Source organism: Acomys minous (genome assembly GCF_964271855.1).
Source record: "Acomys minous genome assembly, chromosome: 2".
NCBI lineage: Eukaryota > Metazoa > Chordata > Mammalia > Rodentia > Muridae > Acomys > Acomys minous.
In genome coordinates, this window is record NC_140484.1 from 16,574,011 (window position 1) to 16,595,242 (window position 21,232).

The 21,232-nt window shown below is 46.6% G+C and overlaps 1 protein-coding gene across 1 annotated transcript; it reads right to left on the reverse strand.

The window, feature by feature from the left end:
* Positions 1 to 3,344: 3,344 nt before the first annotated feature.
* Positions 3,345 to 20,588, reverse strand: LOC311587076 (stearoyl-CoA desaturase 2-like). Its single transcript, XM_084763535.1, has 6 exons — positions 20,433 to 20,588; positions 18,388 to 18,676; positions 14,269 to 14,399; positions 12,683 to 12,888; positions 11,261 to 11,493; positions 3,345 to 7,697 (listed from the first exon to the last, which is right to left on the reverse strand). The coding sequence occupies exons 2-6, from the start codon at positions 18,659 to 18,661 to the stop codon at positions 7,498 to 7,500; spliced, it is 1,044 nt and encodes a 347-aa protein (XP_084619661.1). The 5' UTR covers positions 18,662 to 18,676; positions 20,433 to 20,588; the 3' UTR covers positions 3,345 to 7,497.
* Between the last annotated feature and the right edge of the window lie 644 nt (positions 20,589 to 21,232).

Below are 21,232 nucleotides of genomic sequence, written 5' to 3' on the forward strand. Positions count from 1 at the left end.
TTCCCTGCTCCTGACTACACTTCCTCTTCTGGAAAAGGCAGGAGGTTGACTGTTGACAGTCCTGTTAATTTGAGGTGCAGCTTCTCCCATCCTCTTTCCCAGGTTAGGGGGTGTGTGTGTGTGTGTGTGTGTGTGTGTGTGTGTGTGTGTGTGTGTGTGTGTGTGTGTGTGTGTGTGTGTGTGTGTGTGTGTGTGTGTGTGTGTGTGTGTGTGTGTGTGTGTGTGTGTGTGTGTGTGTGTGTGTGTGTGTGTGTGTGTGTGTGTGTGTGTGTGTGTGTGTGTGTGTGTGTGTGTGTGTGTGTGTGTGTGTGTGTGTGTGTGTGTGTGTGTGTGTGTGTGTGTGTGTGTGTGTGTGTGTGTGTGTGTGTGTGTGTGTGTGTGTGTGTGTGTGTGTGTGTGTGTGTGTGTGTGTGTGTGTGTGTGTGTGTGTGTGTGTGTGTGTGTGTGTGTGTGTGTGTGTGTGTGTGTGTGTGTGTGTGTGTGTGTGTGTGTGTGTGTGTGTGTGTGTGTGTGTGTGTGTGTGTGTGTGTGTGTGTGTGTGTGTGTGTGTGTGTGTGTGTGTGTGTGTGTGTGTGTGTGTGTGTGTGTGTGTGTGTGTGTGTGTGTGTGTGTGTGTGTGTGTGTGTGTGTGTGTGTGTCTATGTGTTCCCTGGGAAAAGGAAAGGGATTTGTTCATTTGAAGAATCAAATGCAGTTCTTAGGACAATCCTGGTGGGAAAGTAAAGTGTATGAGACACCGTGGAAGACAGCTTTGTGACACCCCACAGAAAGTTAAATAGAATTGCATACAAGCAAATTACTCCTGGGTATGTACACAAATCGAACGAAAGCAGATACCCAAATATTTGTGCGCAAATATTTTCAGCACTTTTCACACTTGCCAAAAGGTGGAGCCAACTCAGTTCTCCATCAGCGGATGAACTGAAACACCGGCCGGGCCGCGCTGCACACGTGAAGTACGTAATTGGCAGCCATAAGGAGGGAAGTATTATTTGAATGAAATGGGGACGTGATCACTCCAAGGCATGGCTGAGGAGAAGGTGTTCATTGTAGATATGAGGGAGTACAGCCAGAGGCATCTAGAAGAGTCCAGAGCCTGGAGAGAAAGTAGTAGACAAAAGGAGACAGAGGGAGGAGGCTGCAGGCCAAAATGGTAGAGTTACGTTGTTAGGAGAAGTTCCGGGAGGGGGGTGGGTACAGGTGGGGGTGGGGAGGGGTGGGTACAGGTGGGGGTCGGGAGGGGAGTCCAGGAACTGGGGAAGTTTAGGGTAGGGGGCCAGGAGAGAGCTTAGAGGAGCCACAGACACTTTGATATGCTAAGAGGCTCTACAGCCTTTTGTCCTGAGATTTCTTTTGAACCCAGATACTACTGATATATGCTACCCAGTGGGTGATTTGCCCAAAACATAGTGCTGAGCCAGCGCACATGGCTCATAAATTGCCTAATTCTCTATCTATGAAGTATAAGACAAGTCCATTTTTACAGACAGCACATTGATTGGGAACACTGGGAAAGGTTGGCTTGTGGTGAAAAGATTAGATGCCAGTGGTGAATGGTTATGAGTTTAGGGTGATGAATAGTGGGTCATGGTGGCGCAGGTTTTTAATCCCAGCACTAGGGAGGCAGAGGCAGGCGGATCTCTGTGAGTTCGAGGCCAGCCTGGTCTACAGAGTGAGTTCCAGGACAGCCAAGGCTACCCAGAGAAATCCTGACCTGAAAAACCGAGGAAGAAAAGAGAAAATGTTGTAGAGAACATGGTGGTTACACAATACTGTTAATGTACCAAATGCATTGAATTGCTCAGTTTGGGCTGCATTTGTATTTTATATTGTGAAATTCCACTTTAGTTAGGCACGGGAATATATGAAATAAAGTTACCTTTCACAGTTGCTTTCCTCCGTGGCTTATAGTGTTTGTTTGTTATAGACTGGCCTGGCCTGGGCTACGCATTGCTCCTGTATGAGAAATGGCCTGACTGTCCTTTCTGACCAGGCCTTTGCCTGGGCCCACAGACAACCTGAGGCACCACAGTACATATCAGTCCTTTAGGAGATCTCTGTATCTTGAGGAAGCTCTGAGTATACACAGTAGAAGGGCTGGGGACAACTGCCTGTAGCAATCCCAGAACAGATACTCAGTTCCGATTTGGGAACCTGTGGCATTTGTCCCAAGGTCAGTGTTCAAGAATCAGCACTTTAGCTAAGCAGTGGTGCCAGCACTTGGGAGGCAGAGGCAGGCAGATCTCTGTGAGTTCGAGGCCAGCCTGGTCTACAAAGTGAGTCCAGGACAGCCAAGGCTAACACAGAGAGACCCTGTCTTGAAAAAAAAATCAGCATTTAGAAACAGAAGAGAATAGGACCCTGGCACTTCCTGGTTTGTCATGGAAACATAATGTAAAGAAGACATGAGATTGCTGCCTCACGTCACTGAGTACTGGCCATAGGCACAAAGAGGCGTTTCCAGTAGATTAAGATGCATTTGAGGAGTTCAGAACTGTACAGGAGGTTAAAATATGGTAGGAAAAATTAGAGAGCGATGGCGGGCTAGCTTCTGTGGTTTTAGGGAAGTCTTTAAAATCAGGTGTGGTTGGATGTTAAGATGGGCTGTTACTGAATCTTGTGTACTGAACACACGTTCAGCCCTTGCTAGCCTAGGAGGAGGGCCGTGCCGCCCAGCCGTGCCTTCAGATAGAACTGGGTGTGCTGGCTAGGTTTATGTCAACTTGCCACAAGCTAAAGTCATCTGAGAGAAGGGAACGTCAGCTGAGAAAATGCATTCCTAAACTCAAGCTGTAGGCAGATAAACGTAAGGCATTTCCTCAGTTAGTGAGTGATCGGGTCAGGCAGGCAGAGCACTTGCTACTGGTTCAGTCAGATGACACTCCCTCCGGCCTGCCGCATCCAGCCAAAGAAATGCCATGGTGCGTGACATGATGGCATCTTTCATGTAGTGGACTTGGAGTGTGAATCCCTTGCTCCTGAGGGAGTTGGCTTTGTGTGTTTGCAGTGGCATAGGCCTTTTAGCCTCGGTTGAAGGTGGAATCTGGGTCTCTTTCCAGTGCTGTAATTGGGTGCAGCAAGGCTTGCTTTTCTCGTGTGATTTTGCTGTAAAGCCTGAGACTGAAGAACTTCATCTTTGGAATGATGAAAATATAGCATGCTTCTCTTGATAAAAAAAAAAAAAACTTGAATTTGCCAGGCGGTGGTGGTGCATGCCTTTAATACCAGCACTCGGGAAGCAGAGGCAGGCAGATCTCTGAGTTTGAGGCCAGCTTGATTGATCTACAATGAGTTTTAGGACAGCCAGAAAAACCCTGTCTCAAAAAACAAACAAACAAAAAAACTTGAACTTAACCAACACCTTATTACTTTATTTGGGTTTGGGTTTCAAGTATAAACTTTGGTAACAATAAAAAATACAAGACATTTTTTTCTCACAGGCTTTGTCATTAAGCTGCACAACTAACACAGTGATTTAACTTTTGAACAGTTTCATCAGTCCCCATAAAACAATGCCTACTAGCCCGGTGGTGATGGCGCACACCTTTAATCCCAACACTCGGGAGGCAGAGGCAGCCGGATTGCTGTGAGTCCGAGGCCAGCCTGGTCTACAAAGTGAGTCCAGGACAGCCAAGCGTACCCAAAGAAACCCTGTCTTGAAAAACAAACAAACAAGAAAACCCCCAAAAAACAAAAAACAAAAACCAATGCCTATTAACAGTCACTAGCTTTTGTTCTCCTGTTGCCCATGGCAACTCTCAGCTGTGTACTCAGGACATCTCACATGAAAGGGATTATACAACATCCTGGCTTTTATGTCTTACTTTGTGGCCTCAGAACATTTATGTGTAAGGGTTTTTGTAGACATATGTTTGCATTCCCTTGGGGATACCAAAGAGTATGTGTGTTTCTCAAAGTACATATGCCATCTTAGATTTCCCTTATCAATGGTTTCCAATTTTTCCATCTCCTCAGCAACATTTTTTAATGCTTTTTATTTGTTTGATTATTACAATTACAGCCATCTAGTGGGCATGGAATGCTAACTCACTGTGTTTCCTTGGTGGCTACTGATGTAGAACATCTTTTCGTGTAATTATTGGCTATTCCTGCTTCTGCTTTGCAGAAATGGGAGGTCCAACACGCTTGCTAGTTTAGAATGAGACTGTCTGTCTTTTTATTTCTGAGGTGTGCGAGTTCCTTTTAGATTCTGAGGCCTCATCCCCTATGAGATACATAGTTTGTGTATGTTTTCTTTCATTCTGTGGCTTGCCTTTCCTTCCCCTCCCCCCTCATTTCTGAGACAGGCGGTCTCAACCCTGTGGTCTTCCTCAGAAAGAACAACTATCCTGTGGAGAGACGTGTGCAGAGAACAGAGCGCCACCCAAAGCCACAGTGGGTCTTCTTACCCTTCAGGTGCCTGCTCCAGGGCTGGCTCAGAGCTACACCATCAGCATTTGGTGGTCAAGGCTTATGACAGAGAAATTGTCTGGGCTAGCAATAGCTCTAGAACACCTTGGCAGACACGAGTTTGTCTGGGGTTGTCAAGGTGCTAGAAGCCGCAGAGATGGGTCTGGAGAGGATCTGGGACCCAGCTCTGTCTGCTAAAGACAAGGGACAGCACCATGGCGTTGTGTCTACAGGAGCAGGGCTGCCAGAATGCGGACCCTCGATGCCCTAAGTACACACTTCCTGTTCAGGGAAAGGAGCAGAGTCCAGGAACAGAACTCACACACAGAACAGAGAAAGATGGAGCAGAGCCAGAAGGCAGATAAAGGAGAGTTCAAGCTTCCTACTCTGCCCCCAAGACAGCTCTACAGGAAGGGATGGTTCAGAGCAAGGGATACAGGAGAACAGGCATGATAGGGCAGACAGAAGCCTGGATTTTTATCAATCCAAGAAGCAGTTTGAATTAATAAAGGGACCTGGCTTTGACACTATCAATAGCACATGGAGTCCCTACTCAGCATTTTCCTCTCCCGTCTAGCAAACCAGAAGTCATGACAATTAAGATGCATTACCCAAGCCAGACATGGTGGTGCATGCCTTTAATTCCCAGCACTTGGGAGGCAGAGGCAAGCAGATCTCTGTGAGTTCGAGGCCAGCCTGGTCTACAGAGTGAATCCAGGACAGCGAAGGCTACACAGATTAACCCTGTCTTGAAAAACGAAAACAAACAAACAAAACAAAACAAAACAAAAAAGCATTACTCAGACTTTGTTGTGTCTCTAGGTTAAGCTGCCTACCTTGAAGTGCAGGGAACTTCAGCGAGAGTTTTATGACTCAAAGACTTTAGGTGGCACCTAACGTTGCTTGGGCATAATGGGTACCTTAACATCTAGAGAGGAGAATCCAGGTTGTGGAGGTGAAAGGACACTGTTTCAAGGTGTCAGCAAAATAGCAACTTCTGCTGCAGGGTCCTTTCCTGCCTTGCACACAGAAGGGATTTTCTGTTTTTGCTTTGTCTTCCTGTATTCCATCTTTAAAAAGATGAGAAGAAAGACCGATGAGATATGAAAGCCGCAAGTGTCACTAAATAAATTCTGTAGTTCTGGAAAAGATTTCAGAGTTGGCAGTGCAACCAGACGGTTTTATGGGTGGAGAAGGGAGCACTTGGGAAGCAAATAGCACCACTGATAAAGAGAGAAAAATAAGTGTTCAGATTTGGTAACTAAAAATGGGAGTTCTCCGCTTTTGCCGCCCCACCTTGTTCCATGTGCCAGGCGTTCAGAGCCCTGGCATGTGGAGGGGGCTGGGGAAGAAAGGGAAGCCGAGAGGCCATTGAAGAAGAGTGCTACAAATGAGTGGGGTTGAAGTGGAAGGGTTGATGTCATGATCCTTTCTGAAAAGTCTTGGAATCCAGAGATTGGCCACTTCAGATGGTTTATACACAGTTTATAGGAATTGGTAAATTATCTCAAATAAGACAAAGTTACGATGGAGTAAATGTGTGGAACCAGCAGGGCAAACAGGGAAGTGAGACCTTATGTGGCTGATATGCCCATACATTTATGGGGGAAGGGACCTTTTACAACAATGGCGTACTCAAGTTAATATTCCTGCAATCACAGAGAGAGACAATGATGGACTTAGGGGTAAATAGTAGATGCTCCTGGGGAAGGTATTGACGTGTGTAATCAAGAACAACCACAAACTGTGTCCATTGTCCAAACACCGAACTTCACGGGTAGTGAGTTTCCAAATGTATAAAGGGGGCCACTGCTGACATACCAACAGCCTTGCCCTAAAATGGTTATCAAACAGATCTGGGTGGCAAGAGCAGTGGCCCATAACAAAAGAAAAACTGCAGGCACTTGAACAACTGGTACAAGAGCAGCTGGAGGCTCACCATATAGAAGAGTCTACCAGCCCGTGGAATTCCCCCCTGTTTGTTGTTAAAAAAAAAGAAATTAAGAAAATGGAGGATGATAATGAGATTTAAGAGCAGTTGGTAGAGTAATTCAACCAATGGGTCCCTTACAGCCTGGAATTCCTTTACCTTCTTTGTTACCTAGGTCATGGCCTATAATAATAATCGACTTAAAAGACTGTTTTTTTTACAATACTCTTGCATGAGCAGGGGAGAGAATAAGGCTGGACTTCCTGCCAGCCAGGCGGGGAAGGAGTTAGGAGAGGAACCAGGGCATTGAGTCATGGGTAAGGTCCAAGGAAGATCAAAAGGAAGGAGCCGGAGCCCAGGAAAGCTACAAAGTGCAAGTATAGAGAGTTAAGAACAGACTTGAACTGCTCAGATTGTGTTGTGAAGCCTTGTATTATAAAGGGTCTCAATTATTTGTCTGATAGCCAGGATAAGAAAGAAGCTAAGAGAAACACTGTTTTACAAAAATAACTTCAACAAGAGGTCATGATAATCAAGATGCATTACCCAGACTTTGTTGTATCTCTAGATTAAGCTGCCTACCCTGAAGTACAGGGAACTTCAGTAAGAGTTTTCTCAGTCAAAGACTTCACCACTGGACTAGCCAAAGGATGCTAAACTTTCAAAGGCAGACAAAAAAAGAACTTATGCATGACACCATTAACCTGAGAGCTACAGAGAAGGAACGGGATAAAAAGGTAGCTGTATCAGTTTAGTATCATAAAGGAAACATATTGCCTTTTGATACTTGAACATTTTATAAGAGTGCTGTACATAATTGGGCTGTGGCGATGCATGCAAAGGTCCCAGAATTCAGGAGGCAGAAGCAGGCAGATCTCTGAATTCAAGGCCAACCTGGTCTACAGAATAAGTTCCTTGACAGCCAGGGAGGTTATGCAGAGAAACCCTGTCTTAAAATTAAAAAGAAGAAGAAGAAGAAGAAGAAGAAGAAGAAGAAGAAGAAGAAGAAGAAGAAGAAGAAGAAGAAAAAGAAGAAAAAGAAGAAAACAAAGAAAAGAGTACTGTACAGGACATGAGTAGTTTAAGATCATCTTTAGCATCCTGGTTGTGTTGCTCTATAGTTGTTAAACTTCTCAGGTGACATTTGGAACAGGAACTCATCCACTCTTGTGGCTCCCATCTCCAGTTCTTTTAATCCTGGCTAAGACGGCGGCCTTGGACACTCTCTTCCGGTCGTAAGCCAGGCCGAGGGCAGCCATGCAGTCGATGAAGAACGTTGTGAGGTTGATGTGCCAGCGGTACTCACTGGTGGAGTAGTCATAGGGGAAGACGTGATGGTAGTTGTGGAAGCCCTCGCCTGGAACAGAAGCAAGGAGAGTGTTAGGACATTCAGTGGCTGGCTGGCTGCTTCAGCTTGGCACAGCTCTGTTGGGGTGCATTGTGTGAAGGTGTGTCTCTGTATATTTGATTGTTGGTTGCTAAGCCAGCAGAGAGCTAAGTGCTAGCCTACCAGCCGGGTCTTGGTATTGTTAATTCTATGGCCCAACACCGGTCTCCTATTTTTTGAACATTAGTCTTTCCTCACTTGCCTATAGAATGTAATAAGGAGCTGATGGCCAATAGCTGGGCAGAAGTGGAGGGCAGAACTTCTGGGAATGAGAGGTCTCTGGGAGAAGAAAGCGAAGGGAGGCCAGCGGGACACAGGAATGAACAAAGGGACAATACCAGGAGCAGCGATGTAGAGCTGGCCACATGGAGTGACATAATGCCAGGTTTAGTTATCTTGAGCTAGGAAGCTGTCTGGGAATCTGCGCAGCTAAAATGCTTTAAATATTTAAAATATTTAAAAGCCCCTGTGTTCCACTGGCAGGTCGGAAAGTCCCACCAGACACCCCTTACCTAGATGGTACCTTGAACCTTGGTATAGATAACTCCAGTGTCTTCTGTCCAGAGAAAACACGTATCCTCAGAGTATCCTAAATGTACTGAGTGATCTCAGTTACTGATAGGGTATGGGAGGTTTTAGGGAAAGATGTTTCTCATGTGATAACTGAACAGAAGAGTATTCTGCTGGGAAAATACTTCACCTTGGAAAAAGCCAGAGCAAACATAAGTACTGACCCCAGCAAGCTCTGTGTCTGTATGCATGTGTTCTGGTGGGGACGGGAGGGTACGTATGCTTGTTACAAAGTTGAACAAGCTCACTCTCGTGGTATCAGTGTTCCCTGTGAATGTGGGCGGGAAAAGGCACCATCAGCCAAAAGTCAAAGGAAAGCAGGTCAAGGACCAGGGTTCCCTCAGCTGCTGGCAGTTCACAGGGCACTGTTTTCATTTTGATCTTGGGTGAAGGGGGCTACTGATAAATCAGAACCACTCTGAAAATTCTTGCAGATATCTTCTTTTCTTTTGGTTTTTCCAGACAGGGTTTCTCTGTAGAACAGAGCCCTGGCTGTTCTGGATTCACTTTGTAGACCAGGCTGGCTTCAAACTCAGAGCTCTACCCGCCTCCGCCTCTGCCTCTGGCAATTCCTTCCCACTGCTGATATTCTGAGACCTCTTAGGATGAGTATTCACTTTGACCGAACGGAAAATACATACATTTTAAATTCAGGATAATTATTGTGGCAGAGAAATAAAAACCCTGCAGATCATTGGCAGAACTTTTCCTGTCTGATTGATTCCTGTAATGGAAGTTTTGGTTTCTTTGTAAACTCAGTTATGTTATGTAAATATGTTTTTGTTTCAATCCCAAGTGCGGGATTTTAGTTTGAGCTTTCGTTTTTCCACAACTGATAAATGTCTCATTCAGGGTGTGGTCTTTGCCACTGGTAACAGCCTGCCTCCTGTGGCACAGAGAGGCGTGGCCTAGGACTCCAAGGAAGATAAATGGGGGTGGGGTATGGGGAAGCATGGTGTGTGGTGTGTGGTGTGTAGTGTGTTGTGTGTGGTGTGTGGTGTGTAGTGTGTGGTGTGTGGTGTGTGGTGTGTAGTGTGTGGTGTGCGGTGTGCGGTGTGTGGTGTGTAGTGTGTGGTGTGTGGTGTGTGGTGTGTAGTGTGTGGTGTGTAGTGTGTGGTGTGTGGTGTGTGGTGTGTAGTGTGTTGTGTGTGGTGTGTGGTGTGTAGTGTGTGGTGTGTGGTGTGTAGTAGTTTGGAGAGACCAGAGATGGATGGTGTGGCAGACACAATGCTGTGCCTCAGAAGAGACGGCTGCTGCATTTGTTGCTGATGGACATTGGTATTGCCCCTAAAGAACTCTATGGACCCTAAACAGACAGGAGAAGAAAAGGGGTCTGTCACCCTTTCCCCACTATTTTTCTTTCTCTTACTCAGGGTTAAATGGTTGCTGGAAAGGAGATAGAGCTTTTAATACCCCAAATTAAATAAAGTTCAAAACCAAGCATCATAAGAGTCCTACAAACACAACAGTGACCTCAGCAAGTTGGCATGAAGAACAACTAATAAGAGATTTGGACCTTGAATATCCTCAGCTAGATTAAGAGTGATCCGAGAACCAAGAAAGTAAAGGAATCTCTGACCCAGGTATGCTCCTACCCAGGGCTCCTCGTGGGTGTGCATCCTATCTGCACGCCAGGCTGTCCACAATGTGGACTTTGAAATGAGTAGGAGACCACCTGGCTAAGCCAGAGGATTGTAACGTCTATACTCAGGGCTCTGGGTGTTAGATTTAAAACAGAATGAAGCAAAGGTTATATGTAGCAACTGGGGAATGAAAGAAAGAAAAGAAAGAAAGAAAGAAAGAAAGAAAGAAAGAAAGAAGTCTTCAGAGATGAACTTTCTCAGGTAACATGAGCATATGACAGTGAAGGAGGTAACTCAAGAAGCCAAAAAAAAAAAAAAAAAACAAAAAACAAAACAAAACAAAACAAAACACACCAACACCCAACACCCTCCCAAGCCAGAACACATAAGAAGGTGGAGCAAAGCAACAGGCCACCAGCCACTCTGGACAGCCAATCATGGGGGTGGGAGGGCGTGAGCTGCAGCTCAGCACATTTCCGGTTACAAAACAAAATGCATCTCAGGCCACATGTTCAGAGGTAGAAGGTACTAGACTTAGAAAAGTAGGACAGGAAGGTTTCAAAATGGTGTGCTTGAAACTGAGGGAACTAAGCCAGAATTGCTGTTGTAAGCGCAAATCACTGGGCTAACTGTCAAACCTATTGATCCTGCTGGCCCATTCACTCATTTCCTAACCGACATGAGATGACGTCAACCCAGAGGTAACAGGAGAATGAAAAACTTCAAAGGGCTTAATATAGGCTGGGTGCAGTGCCCACACCTTTAATCCCAGCTCTTGGGAGGTTGCATCTCTGTGAGTTCGAAGCCAGTTTGGTCTATCTGGCAAGTCAAGGCAGCCATGGCTGTATAGTGGACCCTGTCGAAAAAGGGCCCTAACGCAAATGTCATTTGCAGACTGTTTCGATATCTGATGTTTTTCACTTTTTCTTTTTTTTTTTTGTAGCAGGCTTGTTGCCTGACTTTTGTATAGGTGTCTTTTCTTAATATCTAATTGGTTTAGCTTTTTGTTGTTCACTTTTGAGACAGGGTCTCTCTATGTAGCCCTGGCTGGCCTGGAACTTGCTATGTACATCAGACTGGCTTCGTACTCAGCTAATAAACCCTAGTTTTAAGATAGAAAAACTGAGACACTAATGATCATTAAAAACAAATTTAGGAGCCGCATATGAATCACAATTGCAGGCTCAGACCTGCAGTTCTAGCTTTTTGGAGGCTGAGGCAGCTATGCTGTTGCAACTTGGAGGCCAGCCTGGGTTACAGAGTGAGTGAGTCCTGACTTAAAACGGGCAAATCTTATCTGCTAGTTTAGGTTTGTAGAAAAAAAAAAAATCCTAACTAGTATACCAGTGGATGTGGTCACGCTATGGAGAGCTGGCTTACCCAGTGATCCCACTGAAGTTAGTATACTCTCTCGCGCGCCAATGTTCTTGTCGTAGGGGCGATATCCGTAGAGGTGGGCGGCACTGTTCACCAGCCAGGTGGCGTTGAGAGTCAAGGTGTATCGCAGGAAGGTGCTCACGCACAAGCTGTTCACAAACGTTTCCCTCCAGCAATACCAGGGCACCAGCGTGGGCAGGATGAAACACATGAGCAGGAGGCCGGGTATGTAGTACCTACGGAGAGACCACACATTGAATACGGAGCAAGGACTCTCACGTCTACCTGGAGTGGCCACTCCCATGGGGTACCTGTGCTTTTCCTCCTACCTGCCAGAGTGAGTATAGGTAAAGGGCAAGGGCAGAAACTGTCAGGAGAGATTGGGGAGGATGCTCTTTTGAATACATGGCCTTATATACGTTTTAAAATGAGGCTTTCCTTGGAGCACGCCACTGGAAGCCAGCGTGTATCAGGCATAGGGCTGCCTCTCTCCTGACAAGAAATCCATTGTTCTCTTAGACGGCACACAAAACTATGTTCCTTAAACTGGGCTCCTGTCCATCCACCTTTGAGTCCCTCTTTTTTTTTTTTTTTTTCTTCCCCTGACAAGGTCATTGGCACAGATGGTAGGGTAGCATGCCCTGGTTCCGTTTCCTCCCACCACCTCTTTTTCTCTGCTTTCCTTTCAGAAAGTCCACTGAGTGCCCTTCGCCCTCCGGGAGGTCTCTGTGCCCCTGTTCCACTCTGTTCTCATACAGATCATGATACCCTCCCTCGGCAAGGGAATCGATTGTGTCTGATGAGTGTGTGTGTGTGTGTGTGTGTAAGTATGTGAGTGTGTGTGTGTATGAGTATGTGTATGTGCCTGTGTGTGTGTATGAGTGTATGTGTAAGTATGTGAGTGTGTGTGTGTGCCTGTGTGTATAAGTGTGTGTGTGTGTAAGTATGTGAGTGAGTGTGTGTGTGTGTGTGTGTGTGTGTGTGTGTGTGTGTGTGTGTATGATATCCTGCCCTTGTATTTCCAATGAGGCAACTTCCTTCTCTCTGTACCTTTTAGGGACAGACGATATTCTGCTTATTCTGCCCTGTAATCATGATTAGTTCACCCTTCCCTTAATTCTCAGGCTAGAAACTCCTTGAGGAAAACACTCAGCTATATTCACTTTTATGTCGTTGCCTATCCTAGCTAGACCAGTGATCGTTAGATGAAATTGCACTTAATTGCATTCATGAAAATTTCCGAAAGGGCGTAGAACTGAACAAAACAGTCAAGTATCCTGGGGCCTATGAGTCCTTAAAATGAGTTTGAAATGATGGTCTTAAACATACAAACCCAGGAAGCTCTCAGCTTTAATTTATAAGTTAAAAGAGAAAAGGTGCCCTGGGCTACATTTCCCTTTCATCCTCTACCCCCATCCCACGCACCTCCGCTGGAGCATCACCAGCTTCTCGGCTTTGAGGTCAGACATGTCCAGTTGTCCACCCTTCTCTTTGACAGCCGGGTGTTTGCGCACAAGCAGCCAACCCACGTGAGAGAAGAAGAAGCCACGCCGGGAGTTGTGAGGGTCGGCGTGTGTCTCTGAGAACTTGTGGTGGGCGCGGTGATCTCGGGCCCATTCGTACACATCATTCTGGAAGGACGGGAAGGAGGAGGCCAGGACTGAGAAGAGATGCCCTCTCAGGGGGATTGCAAGGACCTAGATGTCTGCCAGGGCCTGGGACTGTCACTCTAAACTCCGAGTCCTGGGACTCTGTCTATGAAGGGGGCCTGGGGGAGCTCCTTCTCCGGCACAGTTGCCCCCAAAGCTTTTGTGGAAAAGCAACTTATGGTCTCAGACTCAGCAACAGCACTGTCGCTTCCTGAGACTGTGTGGTGGAGAGAAGGGGGGTGAGTCACAGCTCTCACTTTCATTAGCAAAGAACAGTAGCTTTTCACACAAGGAGTGTTGGGCAGGATCCTGACGGAAGCCTGGCCCTGGAACACGGGGAATATGAGGCAGGAGGGCACGCCCGTGAATACACGTGTGGGAGGCTGTGTGTTGACACCTTCACAACGACGAGTTGCTCAACCAGACCAGTAAGTATGCAACTTATGAGCTTGGGTCTATTTCCTAAGGGCTTCTTATTTGAGACTCATTCTAACCCTTTAATTATACACCAATAACATCACCTTCTTCCCTACAAAGAGATCAGGAGAACTCAGGGTATAAACTGCTGGGGCAGAGATGATTATATAAAGATGTCGAGAGCCTCTTACATACAAGAAAATTAATTTTGCTTCCCATTTTCTTCTTATTGCACAATGAACTCCACATGACAAGCTATCTGCTGCCTACAACCTGATCCCCACGGAAACTCCCTTCCCTAATTCCCTTTCTTCTGTGTTATTAACTTATGTCTCAAACAGCCTCAGTAGAGATTTAGCGGGCATGGAAACCCCAGGCAGTATTCCAGCACTGGTCTCTGAAACTACTTGCTAACGCAATTTCATCGTCTAAAATGAGGGATAATACCAGCACCCATCTCTTAAGGCATCGTGGAGAACTTAATGAGTTCATCTCTGTCAAATGCTAGCACAGTGCCCGCTCAGAGTCACCTATCATCTGAAACAAGAGTCCTTGGTCTGCAGCACTTTGTTTTCATTCCCATTGGGGTGAGATCCTATGAGAGGCATCACAGAGTGTAAGTTTAATGTTTATTGATGGTCTAGGAAACCAGGGTCAGTATCTGACTAATGTGTGATGGCTTTTTATGCTAAAAGACCATCTCAAGCACCCTGTGTGCAAGCATAGGACCCAGTAGTAACCAGAGAGCTGTTGCCTACCCAGGGATTCTGAGTTATCTCCTGGTCTGTCAACCTCAGAACTAAGCATGCACTTGAGATGAACACAAAAGACTGGGAGAGGTGATGGCTGCCCTGCCGGCTCCTCTGAGGCCTTCCAGTCCCTCTACTCTGCCCTGGAGTATCAGCAGAAGTGATACACAAGAGCTGAGCAGAGCCGGACTCTTACCTGGAAGGCCATGGTGTTGGCGAGGATGAGGAAGATCTTCAGTGGCAGCCGAGCTTTATAGTTTCGGTGGCTCCACAGGCGATGAGCCCCAGCTGTGATGCCCAGGCCAGAAAATATATATGACACATACACTGCAGGAAAAGACAGTGGAGGTCACCAGCAGGCACACAGGCGATGAGCCCCAGCTGTGATGCCCAGGCCAGAAAATACATATGACACATACACTGCAGGAAAAGACAGTGGAGGTCACCAGCAGCCACACAGGCGATGAGCCCCAGCTGTGATGCCCAGGCCAGAAAATACATATGACACATATACTGCAGGAAAAGACAGTGGAGGTCACCAGCAGCCAAGTTCATCTGGTAAGAATGCTAGGACACCCTTTCTGATGCTCTCTTGTGTCTTTGTAAGGCTTGGAAAGGGGATCTGTGTTCTCATGAATCCTAGGGTTATGAATAGAAGAAGCAGGATCCTTAGGCACCAAAGCAGTAGAAATGGGGCCTATTCAAATATATGGGCATACAGGCAGGACATTCACATGTCTTGACATATGGGTAAGAGAACCAGCCAGAGAGGAGACCAGGCTGCCCTCTCAACAGAGAGAGAGAGTCATGCCTTCACTGATTGGCTGAAGTGGTAATCAGTGGGCAGGGAGGCCCATCCTCTTTCTGAAGAACTTTACGAGCATCTGCTGATACAACTGCTTACAGAAGACATGAGAGGAATGGAAGCAAGCCCGTGCCTTGGCTCACCCGGTAACCAGCTCAAGACCTGGGAGCTTATTTGCCTCTGTCCTGTTGAAGGGTTTCTAACTGTCCCAGGGAAGCCTTGTCCTCTATGGCCAAAAAAACTTTCATCACTTGAGTAGAACACCATCCCCTCACAGACTCTGCACTTAGAAGTGGAGATGGGCTAAGGAGGGCCAGGCACTGAGGACATAGGTCAGGGAACAGGACAAGCCAAGGTTAGGGTTAGGAAGCATTATGTCAGGTTCTGTGTCCTTTGAGCTAACTTTCTCCAGAATGTTGAAGGCTGTCACGACCCCTCCAGTGGAGTCTGTGTGACAAACGTTACTACAGAACTCGAGGCGAGGACGCCTACCCAAGGGAGAGCCTCCTGCAAATGGGTCTGATGTCCCTGGTAGAAGTAACTGATTACAGCTCTTCTTTTTTCTCATTGTTTTGGAACATCCTGACTGGTTTCTTTTTCTGCATCTGTTTTTACTTTCTTATCAAGATGTAACTGTGTTGCTAGGAGACCCTTAACTTGAAAATGTAGCCAAGGGTCATTCAGGCAAGTTTACCACTAAGTTCCATTCCACTTGTTAATAAAACATGGCTAAGAATTAATCATAGTTCATATTATGACTTACAAATAAAGTGTTTAAGTAAGCTCCAGATAGTGGCGGAAGAGCTAAGGGGAAAAAAAACTGTCTTGACTCACAGATGTTTGGCATAATGAGAGAACACTGACTTTTGATAAAGAGGGCACATGCACTGATACCAATCTAATGACTTATGAATGATTGCTCAAGGTTGATGACAACATTATTACTCTGCATCCTGTATTTTGAATTGTATGAAAAAAACATGTAACCATGAAAAAAAACACCCCCGTTTCAAAATGTGTATAAAAACCTAGCTCGCTTGTCTGAAAAATACACTCAGATTCAAACAGCACCTCTGGGTTTGTCTCTGTCACTCGCCTATCTTCTGCCTGCTGACGCTTCGAGAACTCAGTCCGCCATCAACGGGTCCTATAGGACTAAGGACCCATAAACATGGGTGTTCTCAGAACAGTAGCCAGATCAACCTGAGCACCGCCAAATCAGAAGAGACACATGTAGTGGAGAGCAGGGACTAGTTAGCAGCCAGCACAATAGCACATCATTACTGTAGCTACAGAAGGCCGGCTATATCAGGGACAGCCAGCCCTGTATAAAAGGCATACGTGCAGAGGCCCGAGCTTCGGCAAGTGTATTGATATTCTTATTTTCACTGTATACCTTAAATGGCTTGGGCTCTATTAACATGACTTCACAGCTGAGGAGATGCGTGACGTACGTGCTATGTTCTTCTAGGAGCATGAGCCTGATCAAAGCGGAACCGTGGGCTGCAGCTAGGGTTTCTGTAGCCCACGGCTCTAGCAATACTTCTTGACATCAGCATTGTCCCACTTCACTGACCTCAAAGAGGTCAGGAGGTTGCGTAGTCCGTGATGGGAACTGAGTGTAGCCATCTGTTCCTCTGATTGGTAGCACTAGCATAAGAGCTGGGACCTTGCTTAAAACAACAGCAACTTTGGCAATGGCCATATACTCTAAGGGACACCTGGAAACAGCGGGTCCTCAAAGGCTATGGAACTTTAAGGCTGGAAGATCCCACATGTTGTGCAAATGGCCCTATGTCCTCCTGAAGGCAAAAATGACAGATTGCTAGTGGAAAGATACCAAAAAGAGGTCAAGTACAACCTCGGCTTTAGGATGTCATTGCACTTCCTGAATGACAACTGAGCCCCCCCCCCCCAACACAGGTAGTTTTGTCCAGCTCAGAATTGAACTGAATGACGCCTACAAGGAGGGCCCAAGCTGGACAGGAACTAGTAGGGGCAGAAACTATTTGAAGTCACGTGCTCCCCTGCCCCCCAGCTTCTAGGGAGGAGGAGGAGGAAGAGGAAGAGAGGGGGGGTCCACAGTTTATAGGGGAATGCTACCCATGCTCTGGGTCTCTTATGCTGCAGCTCAAGTTTGGGGTTCTCAGAGGGAGAAGAGAGCCACGCAGCTACCTCAACAGGACGGAGATCTGGAGATCCGTGACCTACAGATAAGCTGTGTGTGGGAGTGTCGTACCATGTGATGAGAAGAGCAAGATCTTCCCAAACCTGAAAGTGTGCTTTAGGCCACACTGGTACATGGTCATGAGGCAAGAAACGTTCCTAGTTGCATTCCCTGAGGCAATGCTTCCTAGATGATGCAGTAGAGTCCAGATCTCACCACTCATGAGACCTAAGATCAGCTAGGTGGATGGAGCTAACATCTGTCCTACTAGACTTTTTATTTTTTATTTTTTTGACCCTCCAAGAGAGAGTGCCCGGAAAGAACTCATAGCTGACACTAACGTTAGACAACCTCCCAGCGTCTTCCTGAGGAGAGCTGGCCAGAGCAGCGAGTGCTCAGGCATCTGCACAGGCCCTGCTTGCTCTTCCAGGTTCAGGTTTCAGGAAGTGACAGCCAGGGGCAGCAATGCCATCAGCCCAGGCCCTGAATCCCTGAGGGCCAGAGCTAAGGCAGGCCAGGGACGCACTGTCTCCCTCAGTACAGCTTATGATGGCCGCCAAAGAACCGTGTGCTGGGGACAGGGAAGACTAATGCATTGTCCCTAACACTGGAAGGGATGAGATGAGCAGTGGCAGGCTGGATGGGAGAAGGGGCATGGGACACTTCTGCTACCTTGTGCATTCTAAGAGCATCTTTTTTTTTTTTTTTTACTAGAGCTTCTAAACACGGTCCCTACTGCTCGCTGCCATCTTGGATTCTCTGTAAGAGCATCTTGACCAGTGTATGCTGCACCCTGATGCCCTGCACTGTGTAGAGCAGCCACACACACACACACCTGTGCCCTTGAGCTGGGAGACTGTGTCACTTTCCTCCAGGGCAAACCAGCCTTGTCTAGGCAGGAGGTGACGTTCTAAGAGTTGCGTGGCTAACTGGATAACCGTCTTCTGTTTTCTCCTGTACAGTCTTCCTTTGCATTGTTCCCTGACTGGCTCCAAGTGAAGTTCAGAAAGCCCCTGGTCCAGTACCTAGGGAGGGCCTGCTTCTCTTGTGGCAGGCAGGGATAGGGCAGACAGGCAAGCAAGGAACACACACAGAAAAGTCTATTCCTCCAACCCACCATGCACATGGGCTTAGCATCCATGCTAAGGCCCTCCCAAAACTGACATTCTCTCATCCAACTAGGCTCTTGTCTCAAGTCCAGCCAACCCCTTAGGAGCCAAAGGGAAAAAGAACAGAGAATCCTATTCAAAACATGGCCACTGACCTGGGTCAGAGTGGACTTCATTAAGGAAAAGGGAAAAACCAAGAGCCCTGGCTCAAGGCAAGGAAGGGGAGCTGCTCACCGAAGAGCCAGGTGTAGACCTTGCAGGAGGGAACCAGTGTGATCCCATACAGGGCTCCCAGGTGCAGCAGGGCCATAAGGATGATGTTCCTCCAGACGTACTCCAGCTTGGGCGGGGGCCCCTCCTCATCCTGGTAGCTGGGGTCATGTATATCTTCCTTCATTTCGGGGCGGATGGTTTCTCCCAATTGTTGGAGAATCTTTTCTAATGTCTCTCCTTCATTCTTTAGCCCCACAGAGGGAGGCTTTGTGATGGTGGTGGTTGTGGTGGTCATTGAGGAGGTGGAAATCTGTCAGAAGAGGGAGTGGAAAGTCAGGAGAGAGTAATGGAAGCTATGCTCTCCTTGCAGGTCAGGGAAGAATGGGGTACAAGCACAGGTCTTGCCTCAGTGCCCAGGTTAAGTAGGCTCAGCTGAAGGCAAAGCCCCCTTGACCTATGAATCCAACTAAGAACAGATTGCTCAGCGAGAATAATTTGCTCGCTACGCCTTGGTTACGGGAGTAGAAAGCAGAAGAAGTGGCTGTATTTGCCTTATGTTTTATATGGTTCAAGGAACTATTATTGTTTTATTGGGGTGTATATGTGTGTGTGTGTGTGTGTGTGTGTGTGTGTGTGTGTGTATGTGTGTTAGATGAGGCCTTGTGTTACTTGACCTGCATGTCAGAATCTCAATGTCCCAGGCTCCTGAGTATTGGGATTTCACATAAGTGCCACTGGGTCCTGCACCAATATTTTTGGACAATTTCCAGATCTGTCGTAAAATAATGTAAGCCTAGAGTTGTTGAGTGCACCTGTATTCTCCGCACTATGGAGCCAGAGGCTGGAAGAGGTGAGCTCACAGCCAGCATGGCGTATGCAGCGAGCTCTGACCAGCCTGAACTACAGAGTCAGACACTGTCGCAGGGCTACCTCCTCCTCAAAACAAGACAAAACAACAGCCACAACACCAAACTTAGAAGATGGGTAACCGTCCTTTCCAGGAACAACTTTAAAAAGATGTTAGCATTTACCTAATTAGGTAAATGCAAGTAAGGAAAAAAAATGCTTTTCATGGATGGAGAGGCAGGGGTGGGTTCTAGAAGCCCAACTCTGACACTTTTGGTTGTGAGCCTATCCTGTAATGGCTGTGCATCTCTCTGGTCCAAGAAACAATTAAAAAAAAAAAAAAGATTTATTTATTTACTATGTAGCCAGGCTGCCAGAAGAGGGCACCAGATCTCATTACAGATGGTTGTGAGCCACCATGTGGTTGCTGGGAATTGAACTCAGGACCTTTGGAAGAGCAGCCAGTGTTCTTAGCCTCTGAGCCACCTCTCCATCCCCCCAAAAACAATTTTATAAATAATGTTTTATCCTTTCTAGTAACTTTTCTTTAACTCAAAATCTCAACATTGTGCTACGTTGAACATTTTGGTAGAAATGTGGCTACGGAGAGTAGAATTATGCTCCAGAACCTTCCTGATACGAGCCTGTATCCCTCATCTTAGTTTTCTTCATGTGGCTCCCAAACATGTCCAGGGGTGTCCACTCCAATGCTGTCCCACTCATTCCCTAAGAATAAGAACTCCTGGGGTCCTGAAGCCCCTCTAAGCTGGAGCTGGGACACACACACACACACACACACACACACACACACACACACACTTTGTTAAAGTATTTCAGGCATAAGCAGAGACAGTCTAATTATACAGCAAAACAAACACTGGAAAGTTAGTGTTGTGGACAGCTGGTCTCAAAATGACCAGAACACACAACGAAATGCTTTACCTCTGATTCTATTTTCTTGATATGCTACCTCTTGTACTTTACAAGTCAACTGTAGAATCAAATATTGATCTGTCCTGTCAAACTCAAACATCCCCCTGACCATTTCAGGTGATTTGGTTCATACGGAAGGTCCTTCTGGGAGCCTGAGTTCACTTGGCCCCTAGTTTACTAGGGACCTCATGTTTCCTAAGCCGCCCCCCCCCACACACACACTGACACTTAGGAACGCCCCCTTCTCTTTCTGCAAGTATACTGGCTCTCAGATGCCCAGAACTTACCAGAGCGGAGACCACACAGTAGAATTCGGGACTTCCAACACTGAAGCTGGGTTCTGCTTCAGAGCGTGAAGGAGTAGTGAAAGAAGTCAGCTGCTGAATTTGAAGCCTGTCCTCTGTCTTGTGTATATATATAGTGGCTGTCCAGGAGCAGGCTCAACTGTGTAGGCTGTTGCCCAGAGCTGTAGATTTAAAGGCATTTGGATGGCTGATCTCTTTGTTTCCTCATCCGCTTTTATCCCTTGCCAAAAGGGGCAAGGTGTGCAGAGGTGGCTGGCCTGGGGAGCCTGAGGCAGAGATAAGGTTAGAAGAAGGGAGAGGGGACAAAAAAGCAGACACTGGCCAAGTCAGAACAGTATGGCGCTGCATACGTTACATGTGACCCTAATATAATATAGGCCCAAATCCGGTCCCTATCTTTTCCCATGAGAAAATGTTAAGCGGGGCTGAAGAGATGGTTTAATGACTAAGGCCATTGGCTGCTCTTCCAGAGGTCCCACCTACGGGTGACTCCAGTTCAGGGGACTCTATGCCCTTTTCTGACCTCTGAGTGCACCGGGCACTCAAGTGGTGCATATATATGTGTATATATGTATGTGTGTATATGTGTATATATATATATACACATATATGTATCTGTGTATATATATATATTCTGTGTATATGTATATATATATTCTGTGTATATATATATATATACAGAAATATATATATTTCTGGAAAATAGTATCTAGTTCAGCAATAAAGGGTGACTCTAGCTCATGATGAATGGCAGAGCAATGGAAAAATTATCCAGGAGAGAA